This window comes from Canis lupus, chromosome 3 (genome assembly GCF_048164855.1).
Source record: "Canis lupus baileyi chromosome 3, mCanLup2.hap1, whole genome shotgun sequence".
In the NCBI taxonomy this organism is placed as follows: domain Eukaryota; kingdom Metazoa; phylum Chordata; class Mammalia; order Carnivora; family Canidae; genus Canis; species Canis lupus.
Window position 1 is genome coordinate 7,350,094 of NC_132840.1, and position 18,978 is coordinate 7,369,071.

At 55.1% G+C, this 18,978-nt stretch overlaps 3 protein-coding genes across 10 annotated transcripts in view; all 3 read left to right on the forward strand.

Annotated features, from left to right (window-relative positions):
• Nucleotides 1–1,122: 1,122 nt before the first annotated feature.
• Nucleotides 1,123–12,088, forward strand: EDC4 (enhancer of mRNA decapping 4). 4 transcript variants are annotated; one of them, XM_072815578.1, is made up of 29 exons: nt 1,123–1,397; nt 3,723–3,879; nt 4,211–4,322; nt 4,621–4,720; nt 4,973–5,162; nt 5,264–5,411; nt 5,497–5,601; nt 5,880–5,989; nt 6,079–6,162; nt 6,251–6,346; nt 6,437–6,539; nt 6,658–6,838; nt 6,917–6,989; nt 7,096–7,187; nt 7,268–7,455; nt 7,549–7,664; nt 7,756–7,909; nt 8,208–8,641; nt 8,724–8,828; nt 8,911–9,063; nt 9,153–9,189; nt 9,325–9,502; nt 9,614–9,769; nt 9,860–9,975; nt 10,074–10,239; nt 10,327–10,513; nt 10,606–10,825; nt 11,162–11,325; nt 11,556–12,088. In XM_072815578.1, exons 1-29 carry the CDS (start codon nt 1,313–1,315, stop codon nt 11,746–11,748), a joined length of 4,203 nt encoding a protein of 1,400 aa, XP_072671679.1. In that variant the 5' UTR covers nt 1,123–1,312; the 3' UTR covers nt 11,749–12,088. The 4 variants fall into 4 exon arrangements, with proteins under 4 accessions (XP_072671679.1, XP_072671671.1, XP_072671693.1 ...); XM_072815592.1 differs by having other exon boundaries at nt 1,133–1,629; XM_072815585.1 differs by having other exon boundaries at nt 1,148–1,629; nt 7,256–7,455.
• Nucleotides 12,089–12,234: 146 nt separating this feature from the next.
• Nucleotides 12,235–17,254, forward strand: NRN1L (neuritin 1 like). Of its 3 annotated transcripts, XR_012026314.1 has the most exons (4): nt 12,235–12,563; nt 13,338–13,449; nt 13,581–13,956; nt 14,320–17,254. XR_012026314.1 is itself a non-coding variant. In XM_072816111.1 (3 exons), the coding sequence occupies exons 1-3, from the start codon at nt 12,281–12,283 to the stop codon at nt 13,864–13,866; spliced, it is 681 nt and encodes a 226-aa protein (XP_072672212.1). In that variant the 5' UTR covers nt 12,235–12,280; the 3' UTR covers nt 13,867–13,975. The 3 variants fall into 3 exon arrangements, 2 of the variants coding, with proteins under 2 accessions (XP_072672212.1, XP_072672215.1); XM_072816111.1 differs by lacking the exon at nt 14,320–17,254 and having other exon boundaries at nt 13,581–13,975; XM_072816114.1 differs by lacking the exon at nt 14,320–17,254 and having other exon boundaries at nt 13,341–13,449; nt 13,581–13,975.
• A 769-nt stretch (nt 17,255–18,023) lies between these two features.
• The window catches only part of PSKH1 (protein serine kinase H1), a 28,582-nt gene continuing 27,627 nt past the window's right edge, over nt 18,024–18,978 (forward strand). For 2 of the 3 annotated variants that reach the window (XM_072816043.1, XM_072816023.1), the window contains exon 1: nt 18,024–18,160. The gene's annotated coding sequence lies outside the window, so the exon portion shown is untranslated. Of the gene's footprint in view, nt 18,161–18,452; nt 18,711–18,978 lie in introns of those variants that run through there. The other variant, XM_072816035.1, reaches the window with a different exon arrangement.

Below are 18,978 nucleotides of genomic sequence, written 5' to 3' on the forward strand. Positions count from 1 at the left end.
GCTTTGGATATCCTTGCCCACAGAGCCAGGCCCAGTTTAGAGCTATTGAAAGTAGGCAATCTGAGTTTGAGGGATTTGTGCTCTGGGATTTCTCACCCCTCAGACCTCTGCAAGGCATCTCTAGGCCTCCTGCTTCCTCCCTCACCACACACATACTTTCACATTGTCTTCAAGTTCCAGGAAATCTTAACTCTTGGGGCAGTTAATGCTTTTCATTTTGGGGGACAGAGGCCTTCTGCTCACTGCAGAACTTGCCCTTTAGCCCTGAGACCTCTAGTGGTATAAATAAGCCTGGTGTCAAGGAAGCAACCAGAAGCTAGAACCAAACCCAGGGGTCAGGCTGGTGCCCTGTTAGGGGTTTCAGGATTGAGGAGGGTACCACAATTAGGCCTGACCTGCACTCCCCCTTCCCTCCTGCACTACAGATGGAGGCCAAGGACTTCTTCAGACCCCCCACAGGTTGCCTGGCTACACTGAGCACAGGCCTGGATGATGGATTGTTTTTAGGAGACCACAAATTCGGATTTCAGGGGGACTGATTTAGGAGGCTGGGGGTGGGGAGTGGGGGTTGGGAGAGAGGTGGATGCCTGATGCCTCTTAAACCACCCTGTGTAAAATCTGCAATACAGCTTCTTCCATGTACCTGTGCCTGAAATTTCTGCAATAAAGAGGTGTTTGTAAACTCTGGTTTCTTTATTCCTGCCTGAGGGTGTCAAGCCTGGGTGGGTAAAGGATGCTGGGGGACATTAACAATGTGACGTTCTGGTCTGACAAGCTCCCCTAGCAATTCCTGGGCTTAAGATTCCCCTGAGGCCTGGGTTGCCCTACCGTATTTCCCCAAGGGGAAACTAGGCTCCTACCAATTTAGCTTTCTCCTTGGGAGGGTCTTAAGGAGTTGATCCAGTTCCAGGCCTATCATGTTTCCGTGTTCTGGGAATGAACACAGGCTGGACAGGATGTCCTGAGCTGAATAGGGTTTTCGGCGGTCCTATACGCGCCCAATTGCCCTGAGGAACGCCCACTGACCTAGGGGTCCCGGAGGGGCGAAGCTTCCGCCCCCAGCCCGGAACCTTTCTTCTCCGTACTGCTTAGGTTCCGGGAGCCGGAGCTCCGGCGGGCCGGAAGTGGAGGCGGTTGGTGGGGCTGGTGGGGTACAGGGACGCGGCGCGGGCGGCGGTTTGCGGGCAGCGGGCGGGCCGAATCTAGCGACCCGTGTCCTGCCGTCTGGTCCCGGCAGGGCTGTGCGCGGCTGCACTGTGCGCGGCGGCGGCGAAACGAACGCGGCGCGGGAGAGGCGCCCGCGGCTGGGCCCATGGCCTCCTCCTGCGCGAGCATCGACATCGAGGACGCCACGCAGCACCTGCGGGACATCCTCAAGCTGGACCGGCCCGCGGGGGGTGAGCCGGGACAGCGGGGGTGGGCCTTCGGCGAGCGGGCCTTAGGGCGGCGCGGGCCTGGGCCGTCCTCAGTGTCCGCAGGTCCCTCAGGACCCGTGCCGCATCTTCCTGGCTGGTGAGGCAAGACGAGGGTTGGAGCCGTAAATTCCTGAGCGTGCCCCGCAAGGGTGCAGATCCCTTCCTATCCCGGGGCCGGGCCGTTCTGCCTCGCCCTTCAGCGTCTCTGCTGAAGGTGAGGTTCCTTCTCTGAATCCGCAGGGCCCCCTTGGTGTCCTGGCCCCAAGGTAGAAGCGTTCCTAGGGCTCGATCCGTATCATGGTGCCATGTAGTTCAGAGGCCTGATCAGGGCTCTGTATGCTAGTTTTGGGTCTAGACCTAAGCATTTTGCTGAGGAACCACTGGTCACCCTCTGCAACTTGCCCTTCACTCTGGAATAGACTCCAGGCCTGCTGTTCTAAAACTGATTCTTAGGAGACAGGTGACCAGCCCCAGGATGTGTCCTTTCTGAGATTAAAGCAAATCACAGATTGCATGGCCCTGATTGGATTAGGCTACAAACATCTGCAAGCCCTAGTTTATTTCCATTCATTTAAACTTGACTTGCAGTGATAACCTCAGAGTTGCTCCTACCCTTAAAGAGCTCCCAGGACTTAGAGAACTAATGCTGTTGTCATTGGGGGTGGGGGGGGGGGCGTATTTTGGTACTGTGATGAAGACAGGGTAGGAGGTTAGGGCTGGATAGTGCCTGAGAACAGATCTGAGAAGACAGTGTTTAGGCTAGGTGTTAATAGTATGATATGACCAGGTGATTCAGTGTCAGGAATGGCATTCTACAAAGAAGAAATAGCATGTATGAAAGCACTGCCAAAGTTTCCTGGTAGGTTAGGGACCTGTGAAAAGCAGTGGTTGAAAGACTGGCTGGTGATGGTGGTGTGGGGTGTGCAGGGGCCACAGCTGAGAATTGGTGTTTCTTCAGACTCTGTTCTTAAACTTGCTGGGAGGCCCAAACTGGCTGCTTTTAGAAGCAGGCATTGGTGCTCACACTGGGTGGGTTTAGCTACCCCTGGTCCCCTTAGGAAAATCCATCTGCTGCGTGAAACCACTAAGTACTTTGCCCCAAACCTGGAGTGTGTGCTCGGTTTACTCGTGAGCTTGGTTGGCTTGGACCGCTCATGGTCATCAGCACTGGGCAGACTAGACTGCACAAAGATTTGGTAGAGGCTGGCATGGCCAATATTTTGCAGCTTGTTTCTTTGTCCTTATGGTAGCCTACCTTGGAAGGAGAGTGGCCAGCTTACTCCTGAGCAGCTAAAGTGGCTCTGATCCAAGTGAAGTGGCTTGGAGGCTTTCCACTTAATATCTTACGTATTGATTGGTATTTAATTGCCCCATTTACCAATTAGCTCTTGCTTGTCTCCTCTGGAGGCACTGGAGGACCATGTTAGATGCCAGTGTGGGGGCCTAGTCTCCTTGTCATCTGGGAGTTTTAGGGTGGTATCTGAGCCTATAAGGGTGCTTGAAATAGCCAGTGGCAAACAACTGAAATCCTTTCTTTCCTGACTACACACCCTATCCTAGAGTTGCTCTCCACTTTGTCCAACCCCTTTGTGTCCATTCCTTCTGAGTTTACCTGCCCAAGGTGGCTTCTTCTGAACCATTTCTTTGAGGGGCAGGTTTCTTTCTTTCTTATTCCCACATCTTATCAGTGTTCTTTCATGCCTTAGAAGCCCATCTTCCTTTCTATATCATCTACCACTATCTTGGTCTAGGTTCTTAAATTATATCCTACATGCTGCTTTAGAGCAGTCATTCTTTTGGCCATAGCAGACCATGTCACCTTTCCATTTAAAACTCTGTGTGGCTCTCTGCGCTACAGGGAAAATTTAAGCACCTAAGCTTCATATCTGAGACCTCTATGGCTTGTCTTCCCTCCATCTTTCCTATACTTGTGTGTGCCAGCCTTACTGGCTCTGATGTACCTCCTTTATGAAGTCTGTCCTGACCCTTTCCATGCCTTCTCTTGAGTACAGAGTCCCTTTGTACTGACCCAGGCCTAAATATTAATTGGCTGCATGGGATTCTTGATGGCTTTACTCCTCCCTCAGGCAGAAGAGCCACATGCATGTCTTTGGTCCTGGCAGGCATTGGGATAACTATCAGTATTGATGGAACAAAAGATGAACCAAGAGTCCTCCTCCCCTCAGACATGGCTCCCTCAGTTGAATGTTCCCAGAGCACCTCATGGCTTTTGAATGAAGTTCGGCAAGAGGAAAGGCCAATGGGCAGGTGGAACAGCCTCATCAGAGTAGACCTTTCTATCCCCAGGTCCCAGTGCAGAGAGCCAGCGGTCATCTAATGCCTACAATGGGGATCTCAATGGGCTTCTTGTCCCAGACCCCCTCTGCTCAGGTGATGGTACTTCAACAAACAAGCCTGGTCTCCGGGCCATGCCACCTATTAACCTTCAGGAAAAGCAGGTCATGTGAGTGTCTGGGAAATGGCAATGATGGTATTGGGGTCTTTGGGGTGGTGCACTTAATCACATATTTGTGTTAGGATGAGGCTCAAGGACAAGCTCAAGAGCTTGGCCTGGATCCAAAGTTTGGGCTTCCATTTTAGAGTGGAAATAGGCCCATTACCAAGGAGGAAGGTGAGGAAAGGGAGCTGTGGGTGTGGGGACCAGTGGACCAGGCAGAGCTGAGCATCTGGGACTTGACATCTTCACCAGAGTAGTTGTGTTCTCTTCCCCTCTCAACCCTGCCCATTGAGACTTTTCGGGGACTAGGAGTCAAGCTTGTGCACCCCTCCCCCAGCTGCCTCACAGGAGATGACAGCTCTACATGCATCGGGATTTTGGCCAAGGAGGTGGAGATTGTGGCCAGCAGTGACTCTAGCATCTCAAGCAAAGCACGGGGCAGCAACAAGGTGGGCACCACGATTTTGGGGCATACATGGTAGATGTGGGCACATTCAGCCTCTCCCTCCCCTATTCCATCCTGCCAGTTACTATGAGGACCACCTTGACAGGTAGTGTGCCTCAGTCTCAGGAAGCCAGGGTTAGCTGCCAAATCTCTATGGGAATCTGGCCCCAAGAGTTGTGAATGGGTAGCTGGGCTTACACATGTGGCCTTTCCTGTCCCCAGAGATACTGAGGACCAACTGGGCTTGGGCAAAGCTACCCTAGCCCTCAGCTTCTACAGCCTTCTTTACTCTTTTTTCTCAGGTGAAAATCCAGCCTGTGGCCAAGTATGACTGGGAGCAGAAATACTACTATGGCAACCTGATTGCTGTGTCCAACTCCTTTTTGGCCTATGCCATTCGGGGTGAGTAGGGGCAAGAGAGAGGGAGGTTTTCTGCTAGAAACTCCAGAAATGCAGATCCAGTGTCGGGCTACTCAGCCCACTCAGCCTGTAGGGTACAATAGAAGGCTTGTCTCTGCTGCCCCCATCTCTAATAGGCCTTGGGGAGCTGCGTGGGAAAGCTGAGCTTGCGAATGGTAGTGGCAAGGGCAAGGCTTCTTTGTTGGTGCCTGGGCCTGGATGCTTCCTTATGGTCTACTGCTTTTCTGATTTCAGCTGCCAACAATGGCTCGGCGATGGTGCGGGTAATCAGTGTCAGCACTTCAGAGCGGACCCTGCTCAAGGGCTTCACAGGCAGTGTGGCTGATCTGGCCTTTGCACACCTCAATTCCTCACAGCTGGCCTGCCTGGATGAGGCGGGCAACCTGTTTGTGTGGCGCTTGGCTCTGGTTAATGGCAAAATTCAGTATCCTTTCCCTGGGATGGGATGGGGGACTGAAGAAAGGTGGGTGGGGCTACTAGACAGATCTCATCATCCACCTGTTTAGCCCTTAACACCGCGCTCAGAGAAGAGATCTTGGTCCATATCCAGCAGCCAGAGGGCACGCCACTGAACCACTTCCGCAGGATCATCTGGTGCCCCTTCATCCCTGAGGAGAATGAGGACTGCTGTGAGGAGGGCAGCCCAACAGTGGCCTTGTTGCATGAGGATCGGGTGAGGGAACCGGTATAGGAGGAGAAAAGGGGACAGAGCAGCCATGCGGTGGGCATGGACTGAACACTCACTCTGTACCCTCCAGGCTGAGGTGTGGGATCTGGACATGCTCCGCTCCAACCACAGCACTTGGCCTGTGCGTGTCAGCCAAATCAAGCAAGGCTTCATCGTGGTGAAAGGCCACAGCACTGTAAGCCTCCTCCCTGCCTTCCCTTCTTTGTGTTCCTCCTCTCTTCTCTGCAGCTTTACTGGCACTCTGCCCAAGTGACCCTTACCTGCGGAGTGCACACCTAATATGGCTGGACCCTGGGGGTCTGGTCTTCTGTACAGCCCCCCTACTTAGTGAGTCTTTGATACAGACGTCCACATCTACTGTGGCCCAGCTCAGCTTGCTACCATCCTCACCTGAGGAGGGCTTGCTCCCACCACTAGTCAGGTGGCAAAGCAAGGCTCTTTGGGTTCTTCCAGTGCCTAAGTGAAGGGGCCCTCTCACCTGATGGGACTGTCCTGGCTACTGCAAGCCATGATGGCTTTGTCAAGTTTTGGCAGATCTACATTGAGGGGCAGGATGAGCCAAGGTAAGGCAGGGCCTGAGGGACTGAGACACCCCCTTCCCTAAGACAAGGACCAGATCATTCACCCAGGCACCTCATCTGCCTCCTTGCAGGTGTCTGCATGAATGGAAGCCTCATGATGGGCGGTCCCTTTCCTGCCTCCTGTTCTGTGATAACCACAAGAAACAGGATCCTGAGTGAGTGAGTGGGCAGGCAGGTGGGTGGTGGGCTGGACCTTGGTTCTGTAGTAGGGGGCCCAGCCAGCTATTCAGTGCCTCTCTGCAGAGTCCCTTTCTGGAGGTTCCTTATTACTGGCGCTGACCAGAATCGGGAACTGAAGATGTGGTGCACAGTGTCCTGGACCTGCCTGCAGACCATTCGGTAGGTAGAGGCTGCGCAGGAGCAGCCGGCTTATAGCTGTGGGTTCTTTCCACCCTTTGTCTCATTAATCCCGCCTCCCCGGCCCCACAGGTTCTCCCCAGATATCTTCAGCTCAGTGAGTGTGCCCCCCAGCCTCAAGGTTTGCCTGGACCTCTCGGCAGAATACCTTATTCTCAGTGATGTGCAACGGAAGGTAGGCTCTAGTGGGGCACCCCAGGCAGAGCTGGTATCGTCAGGGAGGCAGGGGTGTTGGGCACCCTCCACAGCACTCGTGGCCTCTGAGCCCAGCTATGAGTGCACTATCTGTGCAGGTTCTCTACGTGATGGAGCTGCTGCAGAACCAGGAGGAGGGCCGTGCCTGCTTCAGCTCCATCTCTGAGTTCCTGCTCACCCATCCTGTGCTGAGCTTCGGTATCCAGGTTGTGAGTCGCTGCCGGCTGCGGCACACTGAGGTGCTGCCTGCCGAGGAGGAGAATGACAGCCTAGGGGCTGGTGAGTTGCTCTCAGGGTATGTAGGGAAACGTGGAGGTATGGAGGGCCAGGGCTTAGTCGCTCACACTGTCTTTGTAGATGGGACCCACGGAGCTGGTGCCATGGAGTCTGCAGCTGGTGTGCTCATCAAACTCTTTTGTGTACATACTAAGTGAGTATGTTGGGGAGTCTGACCTGTGCCTTGTCTGTACTGCTCCCCGCCCACTAATACTGGCCTCCATGAGCTCTCTCTTATTCTCAGCCTTCTCTGCCTATAGGGCTTTGCAGGATGTGCAGATCCGTTTCCAGCCACAGTCGAACCCTGATGTGGTGGCCCCGCTCCCCACCCACACCACCCATGAGGACTTTGGTGAGTGTCGTGTAAGAGAGAGAGGCAGGTTAGACTGACCGGGGTCAGAGATCTGACTCAAGTGGCAGCTTTCCCCACAGCATTTGGAGAGTCTCGGCCTGAACTGGGCTCTGAGGGCCTGGGGTCAGCTCCCCAGGGCTCCCAGCCTGACCTCCGACGCATTGTGGAGTTGCCTGCACCTGCTGACTTCCTCAGTCTGAGCAATGAGACCAAGCCCAAGCTGATGACACCTGACGCCTTCATGACACCTAGCACCTCCCTGCAGCAGGTGTGCTGGGAGAGGAGTGTGGGGCTGAGGGCAGGGGGTACCCAGGAATGCTCCACCGGCAGGCCACAGCCCTGATCCCCTGCGTCTCCCCAGATCGCTGCTTCCCCCAGCAGCAGCAGTAGCAGCTCCAGCTCCAGCTCCAGCTCCTCCTCTCTCACAGCCGTGTCTGCCATGAGCAGTACCTCAGCTGTGGACCCCTCCTTGCCCAGGTGAAGTGAGGGTCAGAGTTGGGGGATGGCAGGGGCTGGTGCCAGGTGATGCTGGGCTCTGGCTGTTATACCTCAGCCTTCCTGTCACCAGGCCGCCTGAGGAGCTGACCTTGAGCCCCAAGCTGCAGCTGGATGGTAGTCTGACAATGAGCGGCAGTAGCAGCCTACAAGCAAGCCCACGCAGCCTATTGCCCAGCCTACTTCCAGGTCCAGCTGACAAACTGACTCCCAAAGTACCTGGGCAGGTGTGTGTGTGGGTGTGTATGAAGTGTAGGGTGGCAGGTATGTGATAGTGGGAAGCTTGGTGGCAGTTTCCTCTCAGAGCACGTGAAGTCTTTCCATGAGGTGGTCCCAGCCTCCCCTGTTCCCTGGAGGGCAGCTTCTCAGCCTGGGTCCATCCCCGCCTCCTATCCTCCTGGTTTGTGGGATTTTTGACCTGGATCCCCCTTCTCCACTGACCCATCTCTACAGACATCAGGCCTCATCTCTATCTCTCCCATCCCCACATCCCATGACCTAAGTCCCATCTTTGCTCCACCCCAGGTACCTACTGCTGCCTCTGCATTATCACTGGAGCTGCAAGAAGTGGAGCCCCTGGGGCTACCCCAGGCTTCTCCTAGCCGTACCCGTTCCCCTGATGTTATATCCTCAGCTTCCACTGCCCTGTCCCAGGACATCCCTGAGATTGCATCTGAGGCCCTGTCCCGTGGTTTTGTCTCCTCTGCCCCTGAGGGCCTTGAACCAGACAGTATGGCCTCAGCTGCCTCAGCACTACACCTGCTGTCCCCACGGCCCCGGCCAGGGCCCGAACTTGGCTCCCAGCTTGGCCTGGATGGAGGCCCTGGGGATGGGGATCGGCATAGTACCCCTTCCCTTTTGGAGGCAGCATTGACCCAGGAGGCCACAGCCCCTGACAATCAGGTCTGGCCTACGGCACCAGACATTACTCGTGAGACCTGCAGCAGCCTGGCGGAGAGGTGAGGAACCTGGGTGGGGAAAGTGTGCTGGTGGTGGGGGTTTCAGATAGAGTCACTGCTGTTGAGTTGACCTGTCCTTCAGTCCCAGGAACGGTCTCCAGGAGAAGCACAAGAGCCTGGCCTTCCACCGACCACCTTATCATCTGCTGCAGCAACATGACAGCCAGGATGCCAGTGCTGAGCAAAGGTAGGTGCCACCCTCCACTGTTCTCGTGAGGGAGGGCCAGCCAGTGGGTAGGTATTGATCTTTGTCCCTTCCCTTCCTACAGTGACCATGATGATGAGGTGGCTAGCCTTGCCTCTGCTGCAGGGGGCTTTGGCACCAAAGTTCCCACTCCCCGGCTACCGGCCAAGGACTGGAAGACCAAGGGTTCTCCTCGAGCCTCACCCAAGCTTAAGAGAAAGGGCAAGAAAGATGACGGGTAGGGGGTAGGGTCCTGTGGCCAGGGAGAGGGGTGGTCCCCAGGCTACCCCAGCTGACATGGCCTGAAGTGCTGCTTGTCCATGGCAGGGATTCGGCCGTGGGGTCCCGGCTCATGGAGCACCAGGTTAGTGAAGTAACCGCCTTTCTGATTCTGGGGCTCCTCCCTGTGAGGATGGGGAAGAGTGCGGAGCCATTCCCTGGTCTGGCGTGTTGGCGATGTCTGAGGTAGATGTCACCTGACTGTTGGTGCTCTTGGCAGGGGCCAGAACCTCCTGAGGACTGGCTAGCACTGATTTGGCAACAGCAGCGCGAGCTGGCGGAGCTGCGTCACAGCCAGGAGGAGTTGCTGCAGCGTCTTTGCACCCAGCTCGAAGGCCTGCAGAGCACTGTCACAGGCCACGTAGAACGCGCTCTAGAGTCACGGCACGAGCAGGAGCGTATCCTTAGAGGTCATGGCCTGGTGTGGCATAGGGGCAGGGACAGCAGCGTTCGAAGCCCAGGAAGGGCTGTGGGACCTGCCCCAGGTCTTTTCCTTAGCTTCAGTGCAGAGCGGCGGCTGGAGCGGGCACTAGCTGAGGGGCAGCAACGGGGTGGGCAGCTGCAGGAGCAGCTGACGCAACAGCTGTCCCAGGCGCTGTCTTCGGCCATAGCTGGGCGGCTAGAGCGCAGCATACGGGATGAGATCAAGAAGACGGTGCCTCCATGTGAGTTTTGTATGGAGACTTCTGGGTGGGCCAGCCTGTCTGTCAGGCTGCCTCTCGTGACTCCACCTGTTCCTCCTTGTCCTGCCCCAGGTGTCTCCAGGAGTCTGGAGCCAGTGGCAGGCCAGCTGAGCAACTCAGTGGCCACCAAGCTCACAGCCGTGGAGGGTAGCATGAAAGAGAATATCTCCAAACTGCTCAAGTCCAAGGTTCTGTAGGGCCCAAGATGAGGGAGGTTAGTGGTTGGTGGGCCTGGTCATGCCAGCTTGGGCTTAGCCTTTCAACTCAGCCCTCCCTCTACCCCCAGAACTTGACAGATGCCATTGCCCGAGCAGCTGCAGACACATTACAGGGGCCAATGCAGGCTGCCTACCGTGAAGCCTTCCAGAGTGTGGTGCTGCCAGCCTTTGAGAAGAGCTGCCAGGCCATGTTTCAGCAGATCAATGATAGCTTCCGACTGGGCACGCAAGAATGTGAGTGGAGTTATATGCCTCAAGGTGCGAGAGGCTGTCCCCCTGTCCCCTACCATCCCTCTCATAGCTCCTGTGGTCACTTCTCAGACTTGCAGCAGCTAGAGAGTCACATGAAGAGCCGGAAGGCACGAGAACAGGAGGCACGGGAGCCTGTGTTGGCCCAGCTGCGGGGCCTGGTCAGCACACTGCAGGGTGCCACTGAGCAGATGGCAGCCACTGTGTCCAGCAGCGTTCGAGCTGAGGTGCAGCACCAGCTGCACGTGGCTGTGGGCAGGTGTGTGGGCAGGGTATTGGGCAAGGTGCTGGGTTTGGAAAGCGCCAGACCAGATTTCTTGTCTACTTCATTTCTCTCACTTCCCTTTGCAGCCTGCAGGAGTCAATTTTAGCGCAGGTACAGCGCATTGTTAAGGGTGAAGTGAGTGTAGCACTCAAGGAGCAACAGGCTGCCGTCACGTCTAGCATCATGCAGGCCATGCGTTCAGCCGCTGGCACACCTGTCCCTGCTGCCCACCTCGACTGCCAGGCCCAGCAAGCCCATATCCTGCAGCTGCTGCAGCAGGGCCACCTCAATCAGGCCTTCCAGCAGGTACGCCAGCCATTAGGTCCAGGTAAGGGGCAGGTGTCCCCTGACAGGGCCCACACACCATACTCTACCTTACTCCAGCCCCAGTAGACTGTTTTGATTCTCTTTGGCTTCCCCTCTGCCTGGACCCTAGACCCATTTCTTTCTACCTCCACATACCTTGCTTCATGACCACCCTTCTAGAGTAACAACGCAGCTCTGTGTTACTGCCTCTAGGCCCCTGAGCATCCCCCTCTGGAGCTCCCAGTACCCTACTCTGGTCATCCTCATCCCAGCCACACAGCCAGACAAGCAGGTATTCCTTTCTGACATTAGCTCTAAACACTGTTCTCTCTCTAGGCCCTGACTGCTGCTGACCTGAACCTGGTGCTGTATGTGTGTGAAACTGTGGACCCAGGGCAGGTTTTTGGGCAGCCACCCTGCCCACTCTCCCAGCCTGTGCTCCTTTCCCTCATCCAGCAGCTGGCCTCTGACCTTGGTACTCGAACTGACCTCAAGCTCAGGTGAGTGGACTCAGGGATCAGGAGACAGCCTGGGTGAAGGTGAGGAACAGTTCAAAGCAGACTCCTGCTTGACCCTGCTTCCTGATTTTCTCCACCCATCCCCTTTTTCCCCTCCCATCTCAGGCTTTAAGCCCCCTCCCCCTTGTCTGCAGCCCCTTGGGCCTCATTGCCACCAGGGGGCGCTTCCATCTGCTGGAGCCCACCTGTATCCCATCCCTTTCTTCCACCAGTTACTTGGAAGAGGCTGTGATGCACCTGGACCACAGTGACCCCATCACTCGGGACCACATGGGCTCCGTCATGGCCCAGGTGCGCCAGAAGCTCTTCCAGTTCCTGCAGGCTGAGCCACACAACTCACTTGGCAAAGTGGCCCGGCGTCTCAGCCTCATGCTGCACGGCCTCGTAACCCCTAGCCTCCCTTAGCTAAGCCTGCCTTGCCCAGGGGTGGGGAGGCACTGAAGGCCAGCAGACAGGCCTAGGCCAAAGCAGGGTCATGTCTATTCTTTTATCTGCTCAGGCTCCCACCTCTGAGGCGTGTGAGGGGAGAGCACGGCTGTGGTCTATAGGTTGTGGTAGCCAGCAGGTTCAGGCTGGGCCCAGGGTGGGCATTGTGCCTTCTTGGGTTCTTCTATGCCTGGAGCATGACCCCTGAGATCGTGACACCACTGGAGTTGAATTTTCCATGTTCCTTTTTACCTCCAATTTGGATCTTTTTGTTTTTGAAAAATATTGAGAAATTCAATTAAATGCTTTTGGAATAAAATGGAGTATGTGTGTGCTTTTGGGGTGACTTTGATAAGGGCCTCTGATCTCTCTCTCCTCTTTTTCCTGTGTGGAGCTCTGTCCAGGCTAACCCAGGTGCCTGAACACCCACCCTCATCTGCACAGCCGCCTTCCCAGATTCCCGCTCCACCTCTGAGACAGGGGCCCTAGGGTCAGCTCTGCAACTGCCCGGATGCCCAGCTCTTCTCTCTGGGGTCCCTCCCCTCCTCCTCTCTGGGTACTGGGGCGGGGCCACCAGCTGGCTTTGGGCCCCGCCCCCGGCTCCCATCCAATCACAATCCTTTCTTACGGGGGCTGGGCCGAAGGGCTGCGCTTCCAAGCTGCTAGCTCCAGCACTAGGCTCCCAGCAGGGGATGATGCGGGGATGATGCGCAGATACTGCTCCTGTCACCACCGCCAGCCACTGCCCCGACCTTCTGCCGTGCTGGGGCTGTTGCTGCTGTTGCTACCACTCGGTGAGTGTGGGAGTGCTGGACCCAGCTTAACGGCTGGGCAGCACACTCCCAGTCTAGGTATAGGGCATGTGAGAGCTGAGGTACAGCCTTCCTGAGCCCTGGGAACCAGGCTGGAGAGGAGGTGTGACGGCTCCGGGGAGGGGATAATGAGTGCCAGTGGTTTCAGGATGCAAAATGGGCATGAGCTGACACCTAGTCACCAGGGAAGGACCCTAAAATTCCACATTGCCCATTCCGGCAAAGGGAGACTTAGGCTCTCATGGGACCCCCAGACTACCGTGGAACCCCTGAGGCCCTCTCTTTGAGTCTGATCTGGATCCTGACGCTGCCTGTCCTGCTCTACTGACTGAGAATACCTGTCTTTGGGAATGGTGTGGGATGGCCTAGCGAAGCTTGTCCAGCCTCCAGGATAGCTCAGGGAGCCTGTAGCCCTGGACCCTGCCCCTTTTCTCTATGTCCTGACTCCTTCACCTGGACCATCCTCACCTGACCTGTGGTCCTAGAAACTTAGAGGAAGAGCCAACCCCTTGGGATGGGACACTCCCCCCTCCACATATCCTGTCCAGGTTGCGTCTAGAGGGGAGTCAATGCAGGTGGATCCCTAGATGTGCCCCTTAGTTCCCTTGGGTACCTCTGTTTCACGCTGAGTCACGTCCCCAGAGCACACTCAGGTAAACAAGGCTCTGGGGGCTTGACTGTGAAGTGGAGGCGGGGTGGATCATCCTATCAACTATTCTCCACCCCCACCCCTGGTCCTTGGATCTCCCCTGGCAGCAGCTGCACCAGGCACAGGGGGCTGTGACACCATATACCAGGGCTTCGCCGAGTGTCTCATCCGCTTGGGGGACAGCATGGGCCTTGGAGGCGAGCTGGAAACTGTCTGCAGGTAAGGGCAGATGTGAAGACAGCCGCCTAACTGCTGATCCCTCCCACCACCCTTGAGGCCTGAACCTTTTCCTTCCTATTACAAAAGCCTTTTTGCCCCACCTAATTACCCTAACCCTGAGCCTTTAACAGGTCTTGGAATGACTTCCACATCTGTGCCTCCCGAGTCCTTTTGCGTTGCCCAGAAGAGGCTGCCGCTGTGTGGGAGTCACTACAGCAAGAAGCTCGCCGGGCTCCACACCCAGATAACTTGCATGCTCTGTGCAGCACCCCTGTGAGTGTTAGGGAGCATGGCACAGGCCCTGAGACCAACCAGGAGACGCTGCAGGCAAGAGCAGCTGCACCCACCCCAGCCCCGACACCCCCACTGCTGGCGGCTGCTCTGGCGTTCGCCTGCCTCCTAGGCCCTCTGGCCTAGCCAGTCTGGTGAAATAGCAGCACCTGCCTCCTACCCTGCTCTGGTGGCTGCTGTCGGAGCTCTGCAGAGTGCCCTTGGCTTTCATTAAAGGTATTTATATTTGTACTAAGCTCCTTCCTTTCTTCTGGCCTGAGCGCTGCTTGGCTGGGGCAGAACCTCCAGAAGCTAATCCCCATGACTGGAAGGGCGGGGCTGTGGCCACCACAGGGGACTCCGTCTCTCTACTTACAGACACTCATTTCCAAGCGCTGGCTGTGCAGAGTTTTCCATTGTGTGTAGGTTCCAGGAGCTCTGGTGGATGCACAGCCTTCCTCTGCTCCCCTCCCCCGGGGCTGACATTTCTACCCCTGCCTGCTCCTCCTATTCTGACCCCTGTGGGCCCTGTGAGGGGGAGAAGTGTACCGCCCCCTCACCCCTCAAGCCAGTTCACCCCCATCCCCATGTTCGTTCCAGCCTCCACGTTCCTGCCAGCTCTGCTAACTACCACCTTAGCCTGCAAAACAGATTAAGCGCTCTGTCCTCTCCCTTTCTGGGGTCCTGGTCTACCTGAGGGGAGCCTCTTCCAGAAGGTGGAGAATCCCTGTTGGGGTCTATATTCAAGTCCCTGAGGTCACCTGCAGCTGCAATCCCAGAAGACTTGCTGGAAGCATGGAATGAGGGTGTGGTGTGTAAGGAGACCCTGTTCATCCTGGTGGAGAAAAGCAAGAATCTGTGTGGCAGAACCCTGAGGGAAGGAGTCCTCAGAGAGGGTGAGACCCTCTCTCAATCGGTCTTCTGCCTCCGCCTCTAGGACCTTACTCCAAGCCACCACCCCATGACTTGGGTGGTGCTCTGCTCTCACTCCCTCTGCTTTACTCTATGGGGCAGCATAAGCCAGCTCCGCCCATAGTTGATTCAGTCCCCTCCTGAGACTCCCCTCTGTCTGAGCTTGGAGCAGGATGGACATACAAGTCCTTGGCATCAGGAGAGGCTTTGGGGAAGGCATGTGACAGGGGTGATAGAGGAGGTCGGTCTGTGAGACTTGCAGGTAGTGGAAGAGAGATGGGGCTGAGTTGGAGAGGGCTTTACAAGAGAAGCCCAAGGAAATCAGTGTAGGAATCTAGAGTTTGGCAGACTAGATTTACACTAAAGCCCATGCTGGGGGGCAGGTGCCTTAAGTGACCTTTGTTTGGTAGGTGACAGGTGCCTCCAGAGACTTTCATCCTCGTGTATAGAAGCCCTACTTTATCCATTCTTCCCAAGCCCCTTCCCATTCCAGTTAGCTCAGATACTCAATCAGCTCTCTCTGCCTTACCTTTGCTCCTCTGCCTCATTCACCTGTACCTTTATCTTCACTTCTATCTCCCAACCAGTTAGTTATCCATCTCACATCACCTGAAGGAGAAAGTTCAGAAGAAAATCCCTCTCACGTCTGCTCCACTTTGACCACCAGAATTTTCCAGAAGGAAAGACCAGGCTTTTATCTCCTTGGTTCTTTGTATATTTATTATCTGTACTCAGAATGCCCTTCCCCATATCCTCCTGGTGAACTCCTGTTCTTGTTCAGTATCACCTTCCTAATCCTGACTTTGAACCTGAATCAGAAGCTTCCTACAGGTCCATACAGCTCCCCGGTTGTCTTCTGTCTCAGTACTGATAACACAGGCTTGTTACTGTCTGGGTCCGGGTCAGAATTCTGCACTGTGGACTCCGCAATGCCCCTCTGTATGTCTCTAGCACCCAACTTAGGGGTTGGGTATAAAGAGTACCCTTGCAGAAGTGTGTGGAATCAAAGACAATCTCTTAAGCCCAGCATAGGAAGTGTTAGAATTAGTAAGAGATCAGACTGGAGCATCAGTCCTCAGCATGGAGGATGTGTCATTTGGGGCAGCCCCCTTACCTGGCCTGGGCATATTTTGGGAAGGATGATGCTGGGAATCCAGACCCTGAAAGTCTTCTCAGAGCCACTCTTGGTGGGTGGCCAGGAGCAGCCTGCTTCCAGGAGCAGAGGCCCAACTGTTTTGACCAGCCTTCAGGGGGATTACCATATTCCTGCTGTGACCTACTTTACCCTGGTTTTTGCACCCTAAGTCCCTGCTCTTCCCTGGAATCTAGTGACTTGTAATGTGTGCATGGGGGTGGGGACAGATCTGCTTTCTGGCCAGGGGCTTAAGAGCTTTGTATGTTTTATCCCAGAGCTGGAGGAGAGGGGTGGGCTGATTGCCAGACTGGGCCCTGGACACATCTGCCCAGGCCAGAGCGTAATGGTGATGGTGTGTCTCACATTTACATCTCTGTAGACATGGAATACCTTATTGCTTAGCGGACAGCCTGGGGGCCATATGTCCTGAACTCAGTCCCTCTGTATCAACCTACCTCTTCATCTCAGGGCCTTGTGTTTTTTTACCAGAACCCAGACCAGCAGCTGCCAGTAGCTGGACTTAATAGATACTTGTTGGATTAATTTGCTGAGTGTCTGTAAAATTGGGGTGTTGTGTGGATTTCTAAGCCCCACCAACCCTAGAATTCCATACTGCTTTTATCCTTCACAACAACTCTGTGGGGTCAGGATTAGACTCCCATAAAACATAAGAAAAATGAGGCTTAAGGAGGGGAGATGTCTTGCCTAAGGTTACACAGCTGTGAAAGTGTCAGAACTTGGGATATGATCCCAGGTTTGTTTGACCCCAAAGTTCATGCCCTTAATCATCACACTAGACTTTTGGAAGTGATTTTTTTTTTTTTTGGAGGTGGGGGAGGAGTGATTCTTAAAGGTTTGTTTTTTTTTTTTTAATAAAATCTTTTATGAAACTCTGCTACATAAAACAGACCATGATGTTTTATTGGTATTTATTTTTAGGTTTATTTATTTTTATTTATGATAGTCACACAGAGAGAGAGAGAGAGAGAGGCAGAGACACAGGCAGAGGGAGAAACAGGCTCCATGCACCGGGAGCCCAACGTGGGATTTGATCCCGGGTCTCCAGGATTGCGCCCTGTGCCAAAGGCAGGCCCCAAACCGCTGCACCACCCAGGGATCCCTTACTTTTAGGTTTAAAGCATAACATTAGCTTATACAATTTAAGACCATTTGATGTATGTAGTAAATAATATTTTAACAAATGAACAGACTGAAATGAGGTAGATGGAAGGAGGTTAACAATGCCCTTATTACCCCCAGCATCTACTTTTCCTCCCTGCAATGTGGATTTATTGTAAAGTAGTGAGATAATTTTTTTTAAGACTTTATTTATTAATTCATGAGAGAGAGGCAGAGTCAGGCAGAGGGAGGAGTAGACTCCATGCAGGGAGCCGGATGTGGGACTCCATCCCTAGACTCCAGGATCACACCCTGGGCGTAAGGGAAATGCTCAACAGCTGAGCCACCCAGGTGTCCGGAGATAATTCTGATCTTATATAGAGAAGTCTTAACGGAAACAACTTTTTTTTTTTAATCTACTTGATTTGCAGTCCCAAGTTGTTATTGAAACTTAAATTCAATAACAACAATAACAAAAATTAGGGGCACCTGGGTTGCTCAGTGAGCATCTGTCTTTGGCTCAGGTCGTGATCCCGGGGTCCTGGGATCGAGTCCTGCATCGAGCTTTCCACGAGGAGCCTGCTTCTCCCTCTGCCTGTGCCTCTGCCTCTCTGTCTCTCATGAGTGAATAAATAAAATCTTTAAAAAAAAAAAATCTTAAAAAAACCCCGTTACTCCGAAGTTAGCCCAAGACTAACTTCACTTTCACAGATCCTCAGGTTAACCATTTGCAACTCCACTGTGAGGAAGGCCAAATTTAACGTCTGAGTCCCTGAATTATTTTAATTGCAGTTTCAAAAACTGATTTGTTAATAAAATTTAAATCGATCCTTTGCAGAGTTCCAGGGGCACTTCCAGAAACCTCTGTCGAAACACACTACGTCCCCAACTTCGCACTACGGGGCGTCCGGCCGCCCTACCCAGAAATCTGACACCTTCTCCCGACCTCCCGCGCTCCCGCCCCGGGCCCAAGGCTCAGCTACTTGGAGGGTGACTTCGACTCACCCCGGAGACAGAGAAAGTCTCCGCCCCGAAGGCGTCGATGGGCAGGCCACGCTGCGAGGGCGCTGAACGCGTGGCCGGGCCCTCCGGAGTCCGCCCCGTCACCGCCCCAGGGGCGGCCTGGGTTTGTTTTGGCGTAAAGCGCGCGCTGTGATGACGTCAGGACGCTGACGCCCGAGGATGGCGGCGGCGGTGGCGGCGGCGACCCTGTCCGCAGTCTGGAGAGGGTCAGCGCAGCCGCCGAGACGCCGACGACCCCGCCGCCCGCGCGAGGTGAGGCGGCCCGGCCCAGGGCGACTGCCCGACGGGCGGGAGGGGCTGGCGACCTGCGGCCATGGTCGCTTCCTGGTGCCCTGGGCCTATCCTCGCCCGGCCGGAGCCCCGTGCGCCGGGGCCTCCGGGACTGGGGCGCAGGCCAGGCGAGGGCTGCTCGGGATGCCTGGTGTTGGAGGCTGGACGGGCCTCAACCGTGCTGCTGTGCCGGGGAGCCCGGCTCTGGGGCCGCGTGGGCCTGGTCGACGTGCTCAGCTTCCCTGCCTGCTGTTCAGCCAGCCGGCGTCGGGCAGGGTGAACTAAGCAGGTTGTCCTCCCTGCTTTCTCGTGCCCGCCACCTACCGCACGCCCCTCCTTTGCGACTGAACGCTAGCAGCTGTCGGGCAGCCGGTCGCTTCCGTGTTCAGGCGGGGAAAAGCAGGCTTGAGCCTGGCCGGGTTGCCTGCCCCGCAAGCCAATAGCCTTCAGCTTACGAGGGGAAGCCCAGCGCCCCACGCTCATTCCCCCTCCACGAAGCTGCTGAAGCGATCGGTCCCACCTGAAAATTTGAGTAAGTGCTTCACTGCCTGAAACGGGATCCCTGGTGCCTACAGGATGAAGTCCAAGCTTCGCAGCAAGGCGCTCAGGGCTCTTCGTAATCTGGTAGAGGCCTAACCGGAAGTTAACACCTGGGCACTTCTCCCTTCTGTTTACAGTTGGTCGTTGGGACACGTGAGCCCGCTGTGTTCAGTGTTTTAATACCCTTGTACTTTAGATACGCATTTTGTAATATTCTTTTACCCCCACCCCTAACCACCAGAATGGAAAATTTACATCTG